At 41.8% G+C, this 21,464-nt stretch overlaps 1 protein-coding gene across 2 annotated transcripts in view; it reads left to right on the forward strand.

The window, feature by feature from the left end:
- scp2a (sterol carrier protein 2a) overlaps window positions 1-19,110 on the forward strand; it is a 90,765-nt gene extending 71,655 nt beyond the window's left edge. For both annotated transcript variants that reach the window (XM_080195548.1, XM_080195550.1), the window contains exons 14-16: window positions 3,077-3,206; window positions 11,919-11,998; window positions 18,501-19,110. In XM_080195548.1, coding sequence (XP_080051674.1) covers window positions 3,077-3,206; window positions 11,919-11,998; window positions 18,501-18,596 — 306 coding nt within the window. In that variant the 3' untranslated portion in view covers window positions 18,597-19,110. The remainder of the gene's footprint in view (window positions 1-3,076; window positions 3,207-11,918; window positions 11,999-18,500) is intronic.
- Window positions 19,111-21,464: the final 2,354 nt, after the last annotated feature.

The raw sequence follows: 21,464 nt of genomic DNA on the forward strand, positions 1-21,464 counted from the left end.
ACTAAATTAAATTTATTAGTTTACTTTGAAGTATGCTTATTTAATGTGTCTTTCTGGTGAATTTGTCTGCTGTATGTCATAAATGTTTTTGGCTGTGTGTACCAGCACTATGATCTCCTCCAGCAAAGAGAATTATTATTACTTCTGGGAGGCACATAGTCAACTGGAAATCAGCAGCAAATAATGAAAGTGTGTGCTAACTCTGTGACTCGCATTGCTGCTAAGAGTTTACTTCGTTGCCTTCAGTGCTGACTTCCCGTTCATCCACCAGATCGCTGACCACTCTTGCTGTAAATAGTCAAGTAATTCATAGCTTTTCTGTTTAATTTTTGGCTTATATCTTCTTGTCATTGCCAGTTTCCAAGATATGCATACGTATTGTGTGCAGTTATTCCACAGTAGTATTGATAGTTTATCCTTTTAAATGGGTTAACTTGTTTCTCATTTTTATCTGGGTCATTCTTGTCATTGAGACAGTTTATGCTATTTTTGTGTTCCACCATATATGCCTCATTTTCTGCACTCTGGGATCCCATTCCCTTCAAAAATTGCTCTTGCTACTTTCTGCTGCAGAGTCAGTGATACAGATGACATTTGTACTAATGGTTTGGGGAGGGGGCCGGGGGGTGGCAATTCTCCCAGGAAAATTCCAAGTATTGAATCCATGTGAAACCTGGAGCAAATCCCACTGGTTTTTCAGTGGGAGCTTCAAGAAGACTCTCCGTGCCCTGCTGAGTGCCTCAGCATAAATTCCGATGAAAAGTTGCGGGCAGGGCTTATTCCCACCAGAGACGCCGGCAGCATAGCGCTGAGAGGGCCACGGCGTATACACCGATCTGTCAGCACTGAGATAAGCACACGCGCAATAGCCCCACACTGCCAACCCCCTGATTGCTGGCCCTCTCACCCCCCCATAGCCCAGTTAATGGTCTCCGAACATGTCCGGGCCAGCCTTGTCCCACACACTTCCCACTGCAGTCCCAAGCCAACCCCCCTCCCACCCCGATGGCCACCCAGCTCCAATTGCTGGCGTCCCTCCCCCTCCCACTGATCCCAACTGCAGAGTGGCAGCAGGATTCCCCACCCCCACCAATTGACCTCCTGGAGGCCTGGCCCCTTGGCACTGTCCCTGGGGGACAGTGCCAAGATGTCCCCAGGGCATTGGCACTTCTACCCTTGGGCGATGCAAGGGCGCCCAAGCTGACACTGCCAAGGTGCCAATGCCTGGGGGGCAACCCCCCCCCCCCCCCACTCGTCCCCGTGGGAGCCTCAATTGCTACCACCTGCCCTGCACTCCAGCAGGGTCAAGCCGCCAGCTCCCTGCAAGTGGGGAACTACTAAAAACCCTGCTGGGGTGAAATACCTCTGGCAGGGGAAGATGCTGGCAGGCCTGGAGATGTCAATCCTAGGCCTGCCAACGTGGAGCTGGCGGCATCAGAAGTCCAGCGCTGGGAGATATGCTCAGACCCGGACACCCAGCGCAGACCACGCGATTTGGGAGCTACTTGAACCCCTCGGTCTGGTGCACTAAAAAATCAGCGCAGCGTGACAGGAGAATCGCCCCCTTGGATTTTCTGACATTTTGACCAGCTGAATCAGTCATTAGCCATTTGAGTGATTATTATGGAAAATATTATTTTTAATTATCTCCAATGAATGTGGTAAGGTGGCTCCCTGAGGGCAACATAATTGAGCCAGACCATATAGAGTGTTGAAGTGGGAAACTGAGCAAATCAAGTGCAATGGTGCAAGTCCCAGTTCAGGAAGGAACCTCAATTGGAGCAAGAGAGGAGTGTTATACAGTCACAGCTATTCTGTCTAACCCTGTTTGTGTAAATGGTTTTTTATTCATCGGCAATAAAGCCTTTGTTACTTTAAGCCACATGCGGCGGCGTGGGCTCGTTGGGCTGAAGGGCCTGTTTCCCGTGCTGGGTTGTTCTTTGTTCTTTGTATCAAGTCACCCTTGATTTATTACATTGAAATTATTTTTTCAGAAACTATGTCATCTGTTATCACAATTCATTAGTTCATCCAATAAGCATCTCACCAATTTGTTGGCAAGCTTTGAAATTTAAACCCCACTAGGTCTTTCACAATGCTTGTTGCCTCTGAATCATATTTAACTATAATTTCCACTATTCATATTTACACAAGTCTATAATTATTATGTTGTATATTGTGTTACCATACTGTCTTCTGCTATGAGTTTACCTTTACACACTAGAATTATTAAACTGTGTATGTTTCATTTTGCAATTTGATTACTTACCCACCAAGTTTTTACACTTGAACACGGGGATTATAGTAAATTTCTACACACTGTTTACATTAGGGAACCATACACTATAAGATGACTCCTGAATGTGACTATCAATTCACATTTATTATGAGTTTAACTTGTATGTTAGATAACCTGCCAGTGGTTTTGGTCCTTCCATCCTTGTGGAGGAAGCAGTCTATTTTCTGTCAGGAGCTAGTATGAACCAGGGTAAGCTGAGCAGTGTCTCTCAGGCAGCTGATGGTGAAAATCTGTGTAGTTAAGTAGCCAAACAGTGCTTTGATTTTTGACATTTACCCCATTGTAATGATTTACAATACCTCTTTGATCTAAGTCCCCATGCGGTAAACATTTGTTATGATTTATGAGATTGCTACAGTTTGGAAGTCTCCTCCTCATTACATTTCCCCACTATCTGGCAGGCCTAGGGAAAATCTCTTTGCAGGTCTTGTAGTTTTGTGCCTGCTTGAAAAATTGTTGACAATTTTGAATTCTGTGCTGTTGCCATTGTTCAGCTCTTCATCAAAGCCATGCAGAGCACTAGTTTATGGTCCGTTTATCCTAGTTAGTTGTTCCTTTAACAGGAATAATGAATGCAGAGGATAGATGCAAAGTTGAAGGAAAGGTCAGCCAATAGATATTGAGATTTTATCGTTTATCCTGTACAAGAGTGCAAAAGTCATGGTAAATATGCGTATTCTACTTGACTTTTAAATTGACTTGCTACATTTCAAATTACAATTATCAAAGATGAAATGAGCTTCAAGAGTCTTATTTTTCTGTACTTTTTTCCCCCAGGAAGGAGAGCTCTTTGTAAAGAAGATTGGAGGAGTGTTTGCATTTAAAGTCAAAGATGGCCCCGGTGGCCAAGAAGGATTATGGGTAGTGGATGTCAAAAATGGCAAAGGATCAGTGGATTTCAATTCTGGTACCATGAATTTTCTTCTGTGACAAATGGAATTTTTGTTCTACTTTGCCTTTTCATCTTTAATAATATAAAGGGAAGCACCTGCATGCTGTTGTCAAGTAGCAACCTTTATTTATGACTTATTATTGGTTGTTGGAGGCTTGAGAGCATTAGATATAACGCTCCCGTATGCTATAACGTTCCATAACCACATTCTCCTAAATGCTGATTGCTGTCCGTAGCATAATGTTCCCATTAATATAATTGAAGCAATATCTTAGGACTCAGTATCTTATTAGAGTTTTCCTCAAATTATTTGCTGTTAAATTTCCCTAGCCAGTGGCATTCTGCAGTTTTAAGCTTCTGTGAAATAATAAGGTATAATAAATGCACATGGATTACTGGAGATTTCGGTAAAAGCAAACATAATGATCCAAGAATTCCTGTGAACGCTTAACAAACAATGCCCGACATTAGTTGGACCTGCCCTTGCCTACTTAATTGCCTAGCTATTTTGCAGAGCAAGTATGAGGGTTTCTGGGGCCTGGATAACAGGAGAGAGAACTTTAGATTTCTTTAATCAGTCAGATTGAAGAATCATCAATGAACAACATAAGGTCTGAACAAGAAAGTATAAAGTAGAGCAGTGAATTCAGTGTCCAATCCAGCACAGAAAGAGACAGAGGGAAAGAAAGATTGGATTGAAAGAGAGAATTAAAAAAGCAATCTCACACAAAATTAAAACCTTTAGGAATGAGACTCTGTGCTTGTTACTTTTCGGTGCCAGAGAAGCTGACTGGCAGTAATTAATATTGCATGTAGTTTGAAGGGTCGTTAGAATTTAAATTATCCAATTCAACTTTCTGTCATGAATCTACTGCAAATCTACAGAGTGGTTTGTGTCACATTAGTGTATTTGAATAGGATGTAAACCGCAAGATGACATTTTCATGAAGCTAATGGCACGTCTGACAGCAACTTCTCTCTTTCTGCATTTAATCAAGCAACTGCATGAAGTTGCTGTGGCAGTTGCACGTGGCTTTTAGCCTTTTATTTTTTTTTGACAGTGATTTTAGGGCCAACATTTAGGATTATAGAGCAGTTCAGAAGATAAATTCATAAAAATCAATCCGATCTCTGTTTTCCATTTTTTAAAAATCTGATTGACGATATAGGCGAGGTGGAACGAGGCATTTCAGTGCTTTTAATTCTCTCACCGAGTTAACATCATTAATACTTTTGTAATGAATGCGAGTCTATGAATCTTACATCGTGTCAAAACCTCCTACTGCAATGAGCTGAACATATGGAGCCTGTCTACATTTTGGCACTTCTAATGCAATTAAGCCTTCTTATTTCACACTGAAGCTCAATAGGCAATGTAAGTGAGGAAAAGCAACATCAGGAGGTGAATCTGTTAAAATAGGTTTTACCACTTAAAAAAAACTATTACAATCATGAAGTGTGACTATTTGTATAATTCAAATTCTTTTGTTTACTTGCGGATGCTCACTCTGTGTAGAACAGCATTGATTACTCAGATTTTTTGTATTCGTTCAGGAGATATGGATGTCACCGGCTGGAACAGCATTTATTGCCCATCCCCAATTGCCCTTGAACTGAATGAATTTCAAAGGGCATTTAAGAGTCAACCACATTGATGTGGATCTGGATTCACGTGTAGGCCAGAGAAGGGCAGCAGATTTCCTCCCCTAAAGTGAACCAGATGGGTTTTTACGTGGTCATAGTGAGATTTTGAATTCCACATTTGTATTGAATTCAAAGTTCACCATCTGCCATGATGGGATTTGAATCTGGGACTCCAAAGCATTACCCTGCATCCCAGTGACAATACTAATATGCTACCTCCTCCCATGCTGTAGCATGCAAACTCTCTTCTGTCACTTTAGTTCACTGTTTCTTTAAGCATTCTGTTTCCATTTGCTACAAGACACTTTATACTTCAGAATTAACTTTGTTGAGTGAAAGAATGCTTGTTATTTAGGCATTCCCATCACAAAATCACGGACACTTTGAGTGACTTTTAATTAACTTTTAGAATTGCACGAAGAGGGGATTGTGAAGAAGTAAGTCGTATTGAAACCACAAGATAGACTGCTGGGTCAATGAGCAAGGCTACATCCTTTCACTAGTACTGTGCCTTCTTTTGAAGGCTAATATTCTGGTATTCTTTTTGTGGTGTAACATTTTGAGAGTTGCATCTAATACCAACAGATCACTTGGAATCATAGGAGGCCATTCGACCCATCATATCTGTACCAGTTCACTGCAAGAGCAATTCACCTAGTTCCTCCTGTCTTCTACAAATTACTCTGCAAATTTGTCCTCTTCAGTAGTACAATTCATACTAGCAGGTCAAAACAATCAAGGAGTACCAGGACTGAGTGAAAACATGGAGACGATTGGCCATGATCCCATTAAACAATGAAGTAGGCTCCAGGGGTCATGTTGGCCTTGTCCTGCTTCTAATCCTTTTGTTTCCTGTGTATAGTTCTTTATGATTACCTTCTATCATCATGGCAGTTATGTGATACAACAACAGTGGAAACATTTGGAGAAAGCCAGTATTGCCCTTGATAATCAAGATGATAAGGATAACAATTGTATCACCTCAGCAGTTTCTAGCAAACACACCTAAAATAATTCTGTGTGTCAAATTTGCATAAGAACTGGAGTAAATCCCGCTGGTTCGTTCAGTGGGATTTTCAAAATGAATCTCCCACGCTCTGCACTGCAGAATGCACCAGTGTGAATGTCATTAAAAACCAAGGGGCAGGGCTATTCCTGCTGGAGAGGCTGGCAGCATAGCTCTGAGTGGGCCACTGTGCATGCACTGATCTGTCAGCGCCAAGATCAGCATGTGTTGCGGTAGCCCTGTACTGCCGGCCACTTGATTGCTAGCCAACTCTGTGGCTGGCCCCCGGACGTATCCAGGCCAGTTCCGACCACCTCCTGGAGTGCCTTGATTCTGTCTCTCACCATCCCCCACCCCTATAGCCTGACCTCTCCAGAAGACCGATTTCCCCCCCTCCCCACGCTCCCACCCTGAAGGCCAGCCCAGTCACTGGCTTCCCTCCGTCTGTTGCTGATCCCAATGCAGAGTGGCAGAGGCCCTGCCCCCCCTCTGGCCCCATCTGATTGGCACTATCCAATGCCTGCTGGGCATTGCCACTTAGCCCCTGGGCAGTGCCAGAGGCTAGGTTAGCATTACCAAGCTGGCAGTACCTCGGGGTTACCTCCCCTTACCCCCAACCTCCTGGGAAGCCCTCATGGCCCCCCTTCACTCCAGCAGGGTCGGACTTCCAGCTGTCCACTGGTGGGGAGTTATTGTAAACTCTGCTGGAATGAGACACTCTGGCACGGAGAGGCAGTGTGGGGGCTGAGGGTGGGGGGAGAGACTGGTAGGCCTCAGGATTTTCATCCCAGGCTTGCTAATCAGATGTAAATACTCATCTACATAACTTATACAGCTCTGTGCTGATTTCTGACGTGGAGCTGGCGATGCTGCAAATCCGGTGACCCGAGACCCACAGAGGCTGTAGTGTCCAGCGGGAAGCCCGCTACATGGTCTCCACTTGAGTCTCCCAAATCACTGCTGTATGGCAGTCCGGGTATAACCCAGGTTATAATTCTGGAGGCAAGAAAGTAAGTAAAATGCCTGATTTCCAAACTAAAGCTACAAAAGTTTTAGTCTAGTTTATAATGTTGAGCATCCAGGGTAGGGGAGTGTGAACTGTGCAGTTTTTTTTTCATTAGACAAAACAGGCAGGTCTAGTTGTTAATATGCTATATTCACTTACAGTAAAGTTAAAGCGATTTACATCAGGCCTTATTTCACTCTGTTTCTTGGTCCACCTCCAGAAGGAGTGAAGAACTGTTATGTCAACATGTGCTAAAAACACAATTTCTGGCTCCTGTGTGTAATTACACCCCTCAGTTACACTATCATTTGTATAAATACTGAGTGGGCATTGTTATCAAGCACAGGAGCATCAGGGATATGGAATAATCAGCTGTTTGAGGAGTAATTTGTGTAATTGAACCGAAGAAGCTATCTATCCAAATTTCTAACTGTAATACCATCCTGAAGATATTTTTAAAAAAGAGTTTGAACAGTTGCAGAATTAATGAACACCATTTAAAAATGAAGGAGGCTATGTGTTTCCGAATGTCAGGGATTAAATAAAAGAGGTTATGTAAAAGTAGTTAAAGTTTAAATTTAATCAGTCACAAGTAGGCTTATATTAACACCGCAGCAAAGTTACTGTGAAAATCCTCCAGTTGCCACACTCTGGCACCTGTTTGGGTACACTGAGGGAGAATTTAGCATGGCCAATGCATCTAACCAGCATATCTTTGGAGTATGGGAGGAAACCGAAACATCCGGAGTAAACCCACACACACACAAGGAGAACGTGCACACTCCACACAGACAGTGACCCAAGCTGGGTCCCTTGTGCTGCGAGGCAACAGTGTTAACCATTGTATCACTGTGCTGCCCTGCCACCATGCTGTGCCAAACTAAACTGAGAGCATGTGCTTACAGGTGTTTGTTCCAGCAGCAGCTGGAGTCTGACTACAAAGTTTGGAACATGATATGGAATCTTCTGTGTTTAATACAATATTACTGATTCTATGGGAATTGAGACTACAGAAAACTGGTGCTGCATGCTATGTTTTTAATAAAGGAGAAGTGGGAGAGTTGCACATCTACTTATTGGCAACTATAATACATGTACTGCTGGAACAAGGCCATGTACCTTTTTAAAACCTTAAGTTACAATGCTGAATCACAAATGAATCTTTTGGGAGTTCCCATTGTTGGGATTTTCTTTGTAAAATAAAGGCAGTGCACACCAATCCCTTTAATTTTGTTAAATCATAAATTTGCAAAGTGTTCTATAATAGATTTTCATTAATCCCTTTCTTTCAGGGTTTAAACCCAGCCCAGACTGATGCATCATGTATTCTGGTCCCCAGTAATCATCATTTTATAGACACATACTCCTCAAGAAATTCAATGGTATTTGACTGTTGAAACATCAGCCTTCTTTTCAGTACAATATACCATGGAGACAACTCTTTTTATTAATTGATAAGTTTATGGGAAGCAAAAGAGTTAAGATGTTAGAAAAACATTATCGTCAGAAATCACCAACCTCTTCTGTGTCTGGGATTCTCCAGTGTTGCTGCGATGAATGGAGTTTTAGCTGACAAGACAAATGAGATTGGAGAATCCTGCCTGTATATTGGGCAGGAACTGGAAGTGCAAAGTAGCTGAACATTTCAGGTGGAGAGAGAACGGTGCCAACGTTTTGAGTCTGCGTGACCTTTCATTAGCCCTGACCAAATGTCATTCAGCTTCGAAATTTTGGCTCCAATCTCTCTCCACAAATGCTGTCAGACCTGCTGAGTTTCTCCAGGATTTTCTGTTTTTGTTTCAGATTCCAGCATCCATAGTATTGTGTCTTTATGAACATTTCAGGCAGTACATTCATAAGTTGCCAACCATATTCCAAGCCGAAACAAAAAGGAAGCTTTAAATTAGGAATGCAGCATTTAAAATGGGTTTACTTTCACTGAAGTACAGCGTTTTATTCTGAAGGCATCAGTCAAAAACAATGATTTTGGTTATCAGACTGCAGCAGGATAATGTCGGGTATGAGAAACATTTGCTACGAGGTAAGACTTGAGATATTGAAACTATTTCCAGGGAGTAAAAATTGCTAAACTATATTTAATAAAGATTTATATAGGATTTTGAAAAGATGAATAGTTGGGAAAGGAGGTTTAGAGAGGATGTGAGGAAAAACTTTTTTACCCAGAGGGTGGTGATGGTTTGGAGTGTGCAGCTGGGAGGGTGGTAAAGGTGGGTTGCCTCACATCCTTGTAAAAGTTTTTGGATGAGCACTTGGCACATCATAACATCTGGGGCTATGGGCCAAGTGCTGGCTGACTGGATTCGGTGGGAATTCAGGTGTTTTTAATGTGTCGGTGTGGACCTGATGGGCTGAAGGGCCTCTTTTGCCATCTATGATTCTGTGAAATCCCTGTCCAGGAGTCATCAATTTTGAATTGTCAGTAGCAGAAGAAATGTTTTCAGACAGAAAGCTTCCACGTGATGAAAAGTTTTGCTACAGTGAATATTTGAGGAAGATACGTTTATTATTTTAATGAAAGAGTAAATAAACAATTGAAGAGGAAAATACAGACAGAGAGCAGGGCAGTGGAAGTAGGTTTTGATTACTCTAAAAATGTGCCAACACAGACAGGGTGAGCTAAGTAGCTTCCTACTATAAGCTTTTATAATTCTATGATCTGGTTCGAGGTAACTGGGTAGACACACTGCACTTTGTCATAATGGGTACAGTCACACTAAAGAAGCTCTTTTGTAAGACTAATTAATGCAAATCAAGAAAATAAAGAGGAAAGGAGAAATGAGAGCAGAAAGAATATACAGCGCCTTTCGTGTTTCACGGCCAATTAATTTTTTTATTGTAGCCAGAGTGGCTGACTCTTTTGAAATAAAAAAATGACACGTGGGATGGGGAGGGGTACTAGTGACTAACTTGAGGGGGAAGGGGGTGGTGGGGAGGGATGGTGCTAGTGGTCATAAGAGCTGGTTGCGTTGGTTGAGTGGGTGGGGAGAGGTCAGCAAAGAGTCTTTCAAAATAACCAAAACTCAGAACTTATCCTGTGGAGTCACAACTGCTTGCTGACTCTCAGACTTAAAGTCCACTTAAGGACATTGAACTGAGACCCCAGGCTCAGTCTCCACAAGGCTACCCTGGAAATCCAGGATAAAAGGCATCCCTTAAGCAAACAATCAAAATAACAGTCACTTAAGACAGAGGACAGTTGATCACCCTTACATTGTCAATGTTGTACTGAAAGGGAAATGCAACAGGGAGTTTGCGTACAGCAACAGCAATGAGATAAGCACCTTGGTTCCCATTAAATTGTATTATTGCTGTTGTTTGAGGGCTAGATCTCGGCTAGGATACTCTTCAGAATTTACTGGGGATTTTCAATGTTATTTGAAAGGGCAGATAAGACCTCAGTTTAACATCTCATGCAAAAAAATGGGTCTTCAAACTGTGCAGCATTTAGTACTGCACATGAGTGTTAGTCTAGATAATATGCTCAAATTGTGGAATGGGGCTGGCACCCTTGATATTTTTACTGACAAAGCTAAAGCTCATACAAAGGACAATATTTTCTCTGATATCGATAAAGGCACTATGTTGAACGTTGAATCTGCCGATGGCAGTGGTGGCTTTCTCCACTATATAATCTGGAACTTAGAAAAAAACTTCAAGGGTTGGATCCCACAATATATCACTGGCGGAGAGGCCTCTGATTCACTGCCACACCACTGATGGGGAGGGGACAATCGCATCAGATGTTGACACCAACGTAAAACACGATTTTCCACTTCCATGCTATTTTTCATTCCTGTCACCGAGCCGACCCAAAGTGAACGGGGCAGAAAATCCCAGCCTGAGCTTTAGTTTGGAACTGAGAGTTCAAATTTAATCAATTTTACTGAAAGGCATCTATTGAAGTTAGTGCCTTTTTAACAGATATTAAAATGCTGCAAAGATGTCACCATATGTTATAAAGCTCCTTCATTATAATATTCTTTTTATACTGTTCCCAAGGCACCTGAAACTGGAGGTTTGGTCTGTCAATAAAAGTCACTGTTCTTGTTCAATACTTGAATATAGATGAATATCTCATTCGGAAGTACAGTGTCTTTGGCTGAATGCCTAAAATTCTGCTGCTATGACTAATGGTAAAGAAAGATAAAAAGATCAACGGTGGGATAGAGGGAAGACAAAGTGATGGAAAACATTTTACAAAACCAGAAGTGCATTCATCAGAAGCTTGCGAAATGGAATAGGAATTTTGTTTAAAGGAAATTTTGTTTTATATATATATAAGTTATTTCACTGGAGATAAAATGCCTGCGAATTCTGAGCAATAGCTTCAAGATTTTGGGTGGCACAGTGGCACAGTCGTTAGCACTGCTGCTTCACAGTGCCAGGAATCTGGCTTCAATTCCTCGGGTCACTATCTGTGTAGAGTTTGCACATTCTCCCTGTGTCTGCATGGCTTTCCACCAGATGCCCTGGTTTCCTCCCACAGTCCAAAGATGTGCAGGTTAGGTTGATTGGCCATGCTAAATTAACCTTAGTGTCAGGGGATTAGCAGAGTAAATATGAGGGGTTGCGGAAATAGGACCTGGGTGGGATTGTGGTCTGTGCAGACTTGATGAGCCGTTTGGCCTCCTTCTGCACTGTAAGGATTCTGAGTTTTAAGGACAGGAACAAAGAATAGTTAGGACCCATCCATTTTCAAATCTTGCCCAGATTAATGAAGTAAGTCTCTACTGGCCGCAAGAGTCCTGAGTAAATTGAATTTGATAGTCAGGATTCAATCACTAATGTGCCAATTGTAGAAATCTCTAAACTTGACAGTAATTGGCAGATTCACTCTGTAGGAATTGGAAAAATTGGAAGTTGGAGGTCAGTAAAAGATACTTTACAGTGGATCCTGTGTGCTTTTGTATAGCTACTACCATCAATAATTATGACAGTTCAGGGGAGCTGCTTCCCCTTAATGTAGAGTGAATGGGCTCAGGATGCTTTATGTTGTAAATGGATTTACTTTCAAGAAAACTTAACTCTTTTTCTGTGTGTCTGCATTTAGAGAAGAAAGCTGACTGCACCATAACTATGTCCGATGATGATTTGTTAGCTTTGATGACTGGCAAGATGAATCCCCAGACTGTGAGTAGTTTGCATATCAAAATCTCATGTTGAATAGAAAACTGCATATATTAAATCGACTGCTTACTTTTCAATTTGCAGACTATTTGGCTGAATGCCTCTTTCCTACATTCCAGAATGTTGCTTTTAACACGTATTGTAGCAAAGTGAATAATGGAAACAAAATGCAGACATGGCATCAAACTCCCCAAACATACATGATACACTTTGCTGGAAAAATGCATTACGTTAAGTTTACTTTTTATTGCCGTAATTCACTTGCAAATTCAAAGCTCACTTGAGGGGTTTGGAAACACACTTGGAATATTTACTTTCCTGAAATTGATAAATCTTGGCAAAGAACCCTTCCTCTCCCCAATTAAGAAAAATGGGGAGAAGTACCAGTTCTGCTCCCAACCCAAAAAAGCACCTTGTGTTCCCCAAACCTCATTGGTGTGTAGTCCCCATCTGTTCCCCGCCAAGGAATGACTCAGCTTTTCCACTGCCCACTGCAGCATACCGAGACCTCTTTAATGTATTTATTTACTTGTGAACTGAAACGTACTGTAGCTCAAGTTAATATATAACAATATCAATAAAAGTTTAAAGGAGAAAGTTTGGATGTATGATGTATTTATCACCTTTTCCTCTTTTCATTGATTAGTCATTTAAATTACATCATTTAATGATTTATATTTGTCATCCAGTTCTGAAGTTGTTAAGTATCAACCATGTACTATGGAAATTAGTACACAATCTCTTCCCTGCCAGCCAAATTACCTAATTTATTGAATTCTTCCCATGACAGGATGTGAAATCAGGATCTCTAGTAGTCTAGTACCATAATATATAAGGTAAAATCACCATAATTCCATCTTACTGTAGGCTGCCCTTCCCTTTGAGGGAGAGAACTGATTGGTGGTGATTTAATCTGAGGATCACCACACCTCAGGCGAGGGACAAGGCTGAGATGGTGAGGTTTTATGAATAACCTCAGCCAGTATGGGAATTGAACCCCCAATGTTGGCAGCACTCCATATCACTAACCAGTTGTCCAGACAACTGAGATAAATCGTATTGAGAGGATCATCAGATCCAATTCCGCCACCTCCAGCTTGATTCCACTACCAAACACGTTTTTCCTCCCCTTTCCTTTGAGCATTCTAAAAGGACTGTTCCCTCCACAATACCCTGCTCTAATCCTCAGTCACCCTCAGCAATCCCTCCCTTCCCTCCAGCACCTTTTCATGCAGCCACAGGAGATACAGCATCTGCCTTTTCACCTTCTCACCATCAAAAACCTCAAACACTCCTTCCAAGTGAAATAGCTATTTTATTGTGCTTTTTTTCAGTTTGGTAATGCTGTGTATTTGCTGCTCACCACTTGGCCTCTCCATTATGGAGACCAAATGCAGATTGAGTGACTTCTTTGCCAAGCACATCTATTCATTCCTTAAGAGTGGCCATGTGCTTTCTGTTGCTTGTCACTTCAATTCCCCATCTTGTTCCCATTCTGACTGTTCTGTCCTTGGCCTTCACTGGTCTTCCAGAGAAGCTCAGTGCAAGTTTGAGGAACAGCACCTCATCTTTGCACACTGAAAACTTTTTATCTGTTGGTTTGATTTGCTTTGCTTGTTTCTTTGTTCCTTTACTTTGAATTCTGACAGTTGCAATCCAGACATTTTCACCTCTTTCGAACACATCTTTGGTTTCTTTACTTCATCTATTCCCACGTCCTTTGGCTTTTGTACCATAAACAATTTGTGTTGAATCTCCTGCTCTCCATCCTATTCCCTTTTGTTCTTCCTGGGTCCCTGCTCCCTTTAAAACCTATTACATTCCTATCTTTCCTCAGTTCTAATGGAAGGTCATTGATCTGAAACATTAACTCGTGTTTCACTCCATTGATGCTTTCTGACCTGCTGAGTGTTTCCAGCATTTTCCATTGTTATTTATTCTCTAGATACACCCTTTATTTCTTTACATGTCCTATTACCACTCCCTTTGACTTTGCACCATGAAACATTTTGTCATTTTTGTCCTTCCTTCCACCTTATCGCCAACTTTTCCTTTTGTTCTTTTCCCTTTTGTTTGCTAATAAATTTCCCACTTTTCCTTGTTCTGATGAAAGGTCACAAATCTGAAATGTCAACTCTTGTTTCTCTCTCTGTAGATTCTGCTAGACCTGCTAAATATTTCCAGCATTTTCTCTTTTTATTTCAAATTTTCAGCACCTGCAGTATTTTTCTTTTGTATTTACATAGTGAAAATATTCTTCCAATAATCTGACAAAAGGACTGTCAAATTTATGCAAATTCTGTTGACGTTATTTGATCAAACAAAAGGCCTGTTAAATTACTGTTTCCTATAAGTATTCATTAGTTAAGAAGCTGATGACATGCAAACACTGGAGACACTCATCGGGTCATAATGAGAGAAGGCATTGCTCGCTTGCAAGCTGACTAATTACCTTGTTTCTTTTTAAAGCAATTACATTCAAGTGGCTGATGAAAACTATATAAAGACTTTCAAAGAGCCTTTGATACTTGGGTGAAAGACTGCTACATAAACTGAAAGGAATAGACATTCAAGTTAAAACCTGGAAACTGATAAAGATTTAATGGAAAAAGGAAGCAACAGATACTAACTCAGGAAGGATGTCAGGGATTCTTTACTAGAATCTCTACCAATTTTTAATTTAGATAAATGGCTTGAATTGGACAATGCAAATGAATCAAGAAGCAGACGATATTAAATAGGAGAGTGCATTGAGATGGGCACGTACAAGCACGCAAACAAGGAGCGGGGAAAGGCCATTCAGCCCCTTGAGCATGCTCCACTATTTAATAAGATCATGGCTAATCGGATCAAATCTGCATCCCCCTACTCCTGATCACCTATTAACCTTTTGCTTGCCGAGACTGTCCACCTTTTCCTTAAAAATATTCAAAGTCTCTGTGTACACTATATTTCCCGGAAGGAAGTTCCAAAGACTCACAACCCTCTGAGTGAAAAAATTTCACCTCTTCTCCATTTTAAATGAGTGACCTCTTTTTGTTTTAGACAGTAACAGAGAAACTTTAGAAAGAGCTGTGCAGGAGAAAAATGAAGGGAACAATTTAAAAGCAACTTCTATGTCTTCAGAGCATCTCACTGTCACAGTCAGTAAGTTACTTTTGAAATGTAGTGTGTTGTTAAGCAGGTTAATATAGCAGCCACTTTGCACATAGTAAGATTCCATGTCGTAAATAAGCGCCGAGTGGGGAGAAAAAGGGGCACATTTATTTCACAAGTGGCACTCAGTTCATTTGTGGATAGGCTGAGAGAAACCTGCATAGCTCGTAAACTCAAATGATTTGAACATGATAAGTGTTACCAGATTGTGAGCGCGCACATGCCGTTGCCAAGCAGAGTAGTTCTCCTTTTTTCAGCCCCCAGCTTGGTCACACTGCATTCAGCAAGGTCCAAGACAAGTATCCAAGCCAGGCAAGCAGAGAATGACTATGAAGGTGACTACTATTGCCAGAGGACTGAATTCTAAGATAAATCTAGAAATCCTTAAGCTACAACCTTGAAAGGTGTTGGTTTTGTATGGAATCTTAATTCCAGCATAAAAGACTTTTCGTCTGCGCCAGTGTGATATATTGATGCACTTACTAGCCATTGTTGTCACCTTTCAATGACATTTTGAAGAGAATGAAGCTGGAAGGAAGCAACTTGCCCATTGTGAGATTACCACAATACAGATATTGATTTCATTGTTCTGCTCTTTTTCCTATGCGTTTTAATAATCTCCTTTAATATATTCATCTGAATTTAATGATGGACCGCTTTCTGCTGCACCCATTCAGAACTAACTACATCTGCAGTTAGCAGTGATCACTGTGTCACCCTGTCTCCATTTTGAATGACCCCGTTTTTAACAAAATAATGTATATCAATGATTAGGTTGTTCTTGAAAATCTTAAAACTAAGTTATGTATTTCCACATTCATTCAATCTAAATTTTAAAGAACCTAGAGGAAAATCATCTCTTTCAATAAGACCACCGTAAGACATAAGAGCAGAATTGGCCACTCGGCCCATCGAGCTTGCTCCACCATTCAATCATGGCTGATATTTTTCTCAGCCCCATTCTCCTGCCTTTTCCCATAACCGCTGATCCCCTTATTAATCAAGAACCTCTATCTCTGGCTTAAAGACACTCAATGACCTGGCCTCCACAGTCTTCTGCAGCAAAGGTTTTCACAGATTCACCACTCGCTGGCTGAAGAAATTCCTCCTCATCTCTTTAGCCTAGTCCCTTTAGCCTGAAGTTGTGCCCTCTGGTTCTAATTTTTCCTACTAGTGGAAACATCCCTGCCACGTCCCCTCTATCCAGGCCTCGCAGTATCCTGTAAGTTTCAATAAGATCCCCTCTCATCCTTCTAAACTCCAATGAGTACAGACCCAGAGTTCTCAACCGTTCCTCATACGACAAGCTCTTCATTTCAGGGATTATTCATGTGAACCTCCTCTGGCCCCTTTCCAAGGCCAGCACATCCTCTGTTATATATGGGGCCCAAAACTGCTCACCGTGAGGTCTAAACAGAGCCTTATACAGCCCCAGAAGTACATCCCTGCGCGTGTATTATAGCCCTCTCAACATGAATGTTAACATTGCATTTGCCTTCCTAACTGCCAACTAAACCTGCACGTTAACCTTAAGAGAATCTTGAACGATTCCCAAGTCCCTTTGTGTTTCTGATTTCCAAAGCATTTTCCCATTTAGAAAATAGTCTATGCCTCCATTCCTCCTTCCAAAGTGTATAATCTCACACTTTCCACATTGTATTCCATCTGTCATTTCTTTGCCCACTCTCCTAACCTGTCCAAGTCCTTCTGCAGCCCCTCTGCTTCCTCAATACTACCTGTCCTTCTACATATCTTTGTTTCATCTGTAAGAATGCCTTCAGTTCCTTCCTCTAAATCGTTAATGTATATTGTAAAAAGTTGTGGTCCTAGCATTGACCTCTGAGGTACACCACTAATCACTGGCTGCCATTCTGAAAAAGACCCCTTTATCACCACTCCCTGCCTTCTACAAGTCAGCCAATCCTCTCTACATGCCAGGATCTTATCCTTAACACCATGGGTACTTATTTTACAGTCTCCTATTTGGCACCTTATCAAAAGGAAATTTAAATAAATCACGTTCACTGGTTCTCCTTGTTACATAAGAACATAAGAACTAGGAGCAGGAGTAGGCCATCTGGCCCCTTGAGCCTGCTGTGCCATTCAATAAGATCATGGCTAATCTTTTCATGGACTCAGCTCCACCTACCCGCTCACTCACCATAACCCTTAATTTCTTTACGTTCAAAAATGTATCTACCCTTGCCTTCAAAATATTCAAAGAGGTAGCCTCAACTGCTTCACTGGGCAGGGAATTCCACAGATTCACAACCCTTTGTGTGAAGAAGTTCCTCCTCAACTCAGTCCTAAATCTGCTTCCCCTTATTTTGAGGCTATGCCCCCTAGTTCTAGCTTCACCCGCCAGTGGAAACACCTTCCCTGCTTCTATCTTATCTATTCCCTTCATAATCTTGTATGTTTCTATGAGATCTCCCCTCATTCTTCTGAATTCCAATGAGTATAGCCCCAGTCTACTCAGTTTCTCCTCATAAGCCAACCCTCTCAACTCCGGAATCAACCTAGTGAATCTTCTCTGCACTCTCTCCAGTGCCAGTATATCCTTTCTCAAATAAGGAGACCAAAACTGTACACAGTACTCCAGGTGTGGCCTCACCAGCAGCTTAAACAGCTGCAACATAATCTCGCTGTTTTTAAACTCCATCCACCTAGCAATGAAGGACAAAATTTCATTTGCCTTCTTAATTACCTGCTACATCTGCAAACCAACTCCTTGAAATTCCTGCACGAGGACACCTAGGTCCCTCTGCACAGCAGCGTGCTGCAATTTTTTACCATTTACATAATAGTCCATTTTGCTGTTATTCCTACCGAAGTGGGTGACTTCACATTTACCAACACGCACTTCATCTGCCAGACCCTCGCGTCCTCTGCACACTTTGCTCTGCCATCCATCTTAATGTTCCCTCCTCAAAGAACTCCTAACAGATTTGTCAGACTTGACCTCTTCTTGACAAAGCTGTGCTGACTCAGTCCTACCTTATCATGCACTTCCAAGTACTCTGCAATCTCATCTTTAATAATGGACTTTAAAATCTTGCAATGACCGAAGTCAAGCTAACTGGCCTATAATTTCCCATCTGCTGCCTCCCTCCCTTCTTAAACAGCAGTTAAACTACAGGACGGTTAGGATGAGGTGTGGAAAGACTACTTGATGTGCCAAGAATTAAAGCAACTATTGAGCATTGCTTTGTATCTAATTTCTCCTTAAATTGAGAGTCCATAGGTTAAGTGCACTCTGTAATATAAAATTTGGAAAGCATTTCATTGCAATGCAATAACTTGCGTAACAGTGGAGAATACTTTTTTTAAAAATATGTTTCTGTTTTAGGCCTTCTTTCAGGGGAAACTGAAAATTGCCGGTAATATGGGCCTGGCCATGAAACTTCAGAATCTACAGCTTCAACCTGGCAAAGCCAAACTGTGAGGACTCATCCCAAGTGATCTTCGCAACTAAATGGACAGAGCACAAACCTCTGATCACATGATGTGATTGGCAGGTTGCCAGAGAGGACATTAGGAGCCGCTGTCTTCATGTTTGAAACAATCTGGAATAATTTCCAATACTTTCTAATTACACTTGAAGTTTGTAACACTGGTATCTTGCTGAGCGGATTTGAGAAAAAATGCAATTAGTTATATTCTAACTGATTCAGTCTGTTTCTGAAAATGATGTAAATGTAACTTTGAATATATTTTGTATAATGCTTTATTACTAGCTATATATCTGCATTGAATGAATACAACCATTGAACGTTAGATGCTTGATGGAATTAGTTGTCTGACTTTAACTTAGTGAAACAAACTTTTTAAATTTGCCTTACTAGCGGGTTCTTTGAATTATCATCTTTGCCATTCCTTAACTAATAACTTTTCAGGATTTATATGTTAGATGTAGCATTCTTAGTAAAAGAATGAAAATAAATCCTGCTTTATCTCTTTCTGAATGTCTGACTCACTTTATTTTTGGATTTGCTTTGGTAATCCAGATTTCACAACTGGCACTATTCACGTCATTTGGAATCAAACCAGGGTTGGAGTGGTGCGGGCTGGCTGCATGGATTTAGTTCTGAAGTTTATTTAGCCACTGATGGAAATTTTAAAAGCCAAAGTAATTGTAACAATTAACAACATGTAAGAGCTGCTAAAGATCAACCAGGCTCAAAATGTTGGTTCTATTCTCTCTCCACAGATGCTGTCAGACTTGTTGAGATTTTCCAGCATTTCCTGTTTTTGTTGCTGGGAGGGAAATCTGCCTTCCGTACCGGGTCTGGTCTACATTTGACTTCAGAGCCACAGCATTGTGATTGACTCGCAACTGCCCTTTAAGGGCAACTAAGATGGGCAATAAATGCTGATACAGCCAGTGTAGCCCATGTCCCACGAATAAAAGAAAGTCTCATGCCGCACTTTACTCCAGAGGTGAATTTTCCCATTCTGCCCACTGTGTGAATCCTAGCGAGCGAGGGGTAGACCGTGGAAAAGTCCGCTGACCTTGGATGGGATATTCTGTTTCAGAGCAAGCGCAGCTGGAAAATCCCACACGTTGTGTCTAGACTTACCTTTATTATACCATTTATTCTTTTAATCAATATATAATCTCCAAAAATCTTCCTTTGCAAAGGAAAAACTAAAATATTTCCTAACATTCCTCATTGCTCTATTTTCTGAAACATGTCAATAATTCTTCTGATGAAGGCAGTCATTGAAGGAGGAAATGTGGCTGTGGAAGCAAGTTTTGGTAAATACCTTGTCCAACACTAAGGTCCCAATTTTACCATTGCCGGCCGCGAAAACTTGGTAAAGTCAGGCGTGAGGCCATTAACACGATCTGTGCCCATGCAAATGCCCACTTTACCAAGGCCGGAAAATGGCCATGATCCAATTTGCACCCAAAATGGGCACAACACGATTTAAATGTATTTGCATGCATTTAAATTGAATTAATGAACTGCCTGCCCAACTTTATCAGCATTTCCCCCTTTACCATTGCGTTCGCGCGTCCAGATTTGGCGCAAAACAGACACGTTCGGCAAAGGTCTGTTTCGGGCACTCCAGCTGCTGTAGAGGTAAGTTCAGAGCTTCAAATGGCTCTCTGACTCAGATAGGTGGGAGGAGAGGGAGGTGGGTCAGATGATTCTCAGGTGGGGTGGGAGAACGGAGGCCTGATCATTTTCTGGTGGGGGGGGGGGGTGGTGAGGAAGCAGGTCAGATGTATCTCTGGTGGGAGGGAGGAGGGAAGCCAAATCAATGTCTGGGGTGGGGACCCTTCGGGTAAGCATTCTCCAAGGCGGCCTTCACGACACACGACAGCGCAGAGTCGCTGAACAGAGACTGATAGCCAAGTTCCGCACACACGAGGACGGTCTCAACAGGGATCTTGGGTTCATGTCGCATTATCTGTAACCCCCGTGACTTGCCTGGGTTTGCAAAACCTCACTTACTGTACTGTCTGGAGACAATACACATCTCTTTAAACTGTGATCAGTGCTCCTTCCACACACATTATCAGCCACTTCAGGTCTTGAACAGCAGGTTAGGTGTAAAGATTCACATTCTAATCAGTAATCTCTAAACTGTCTGTGCTTTATATGTTCTGTCTGAGGCCAGAACTCTCCATTCACCTGACGAAGGGACTAACCCCGAAAGCTTGTGAGTATATTATCAAATAAATAGGTTGGACTAAAACCTGGTGTTGTCAGACTTTTTACTGGGGTGGGGAGGGCAGAGGGAGGCCAGATTGTTGTCTGGTTGGTGGGGTGGAGGCAGGCCTGATCATTCTCTGGGAGGGGGAAGCGGGGAGAGGAGAGGCAGGCCCAATCATTCTCTGGTGGTGGTTGGGGGGGGAGGAGCAGGAGGCGGGTCAGATAAATCTCTGGTGGGGGGACGGGGGGAGATCAGATCATTTTTGGGGGGAAGGGTGGTGGAGGCCCGATCTTTCTGGTGGGAGTGGGGTTGAGTTAATTCTATCCCATCACATTTTTAATTCTGATCATTCCTGTTATAAATGCTACTTAGATTATATTTCACTTGTCAAGATTTTTTCCCCCTACATCAGAAGAAGTAATCATCTTATTACCATTTTCCCAAATTATCTTCTAAATTTGGAAATGCAGCTCTTAGAATTTACTGCAAATTGGCTGTTGCTAATTACAGTTGCAAAGGTTGTTGAATCAAGCAGCAGTTATTTGTACGCGCACCTAAACGCTTCATTACATAACTTCAAAAAAGGCCTGGTATGTACCTCAGTGGATTGGGATTCCACAGTTATAATAGTGCACGTGCATTTAATTAG

This window comes from Carcharhinus amblyrhynchos, chromosome 9 (genome assembly GCF_965287045.1).
Source record: "Carcharhinus amblyrhynchos chromosome 9, sCarAmb.v2.hapA, whole genome shotgun sequence".
Classification (NCBI taxonomy): Eukaryota; Metazoa; Chordata; class Chondrichthyes; order Carcharhiniformes; family Carcharhinidae; genus Carcharhinus; species Carcharhinus amblyrhynchos.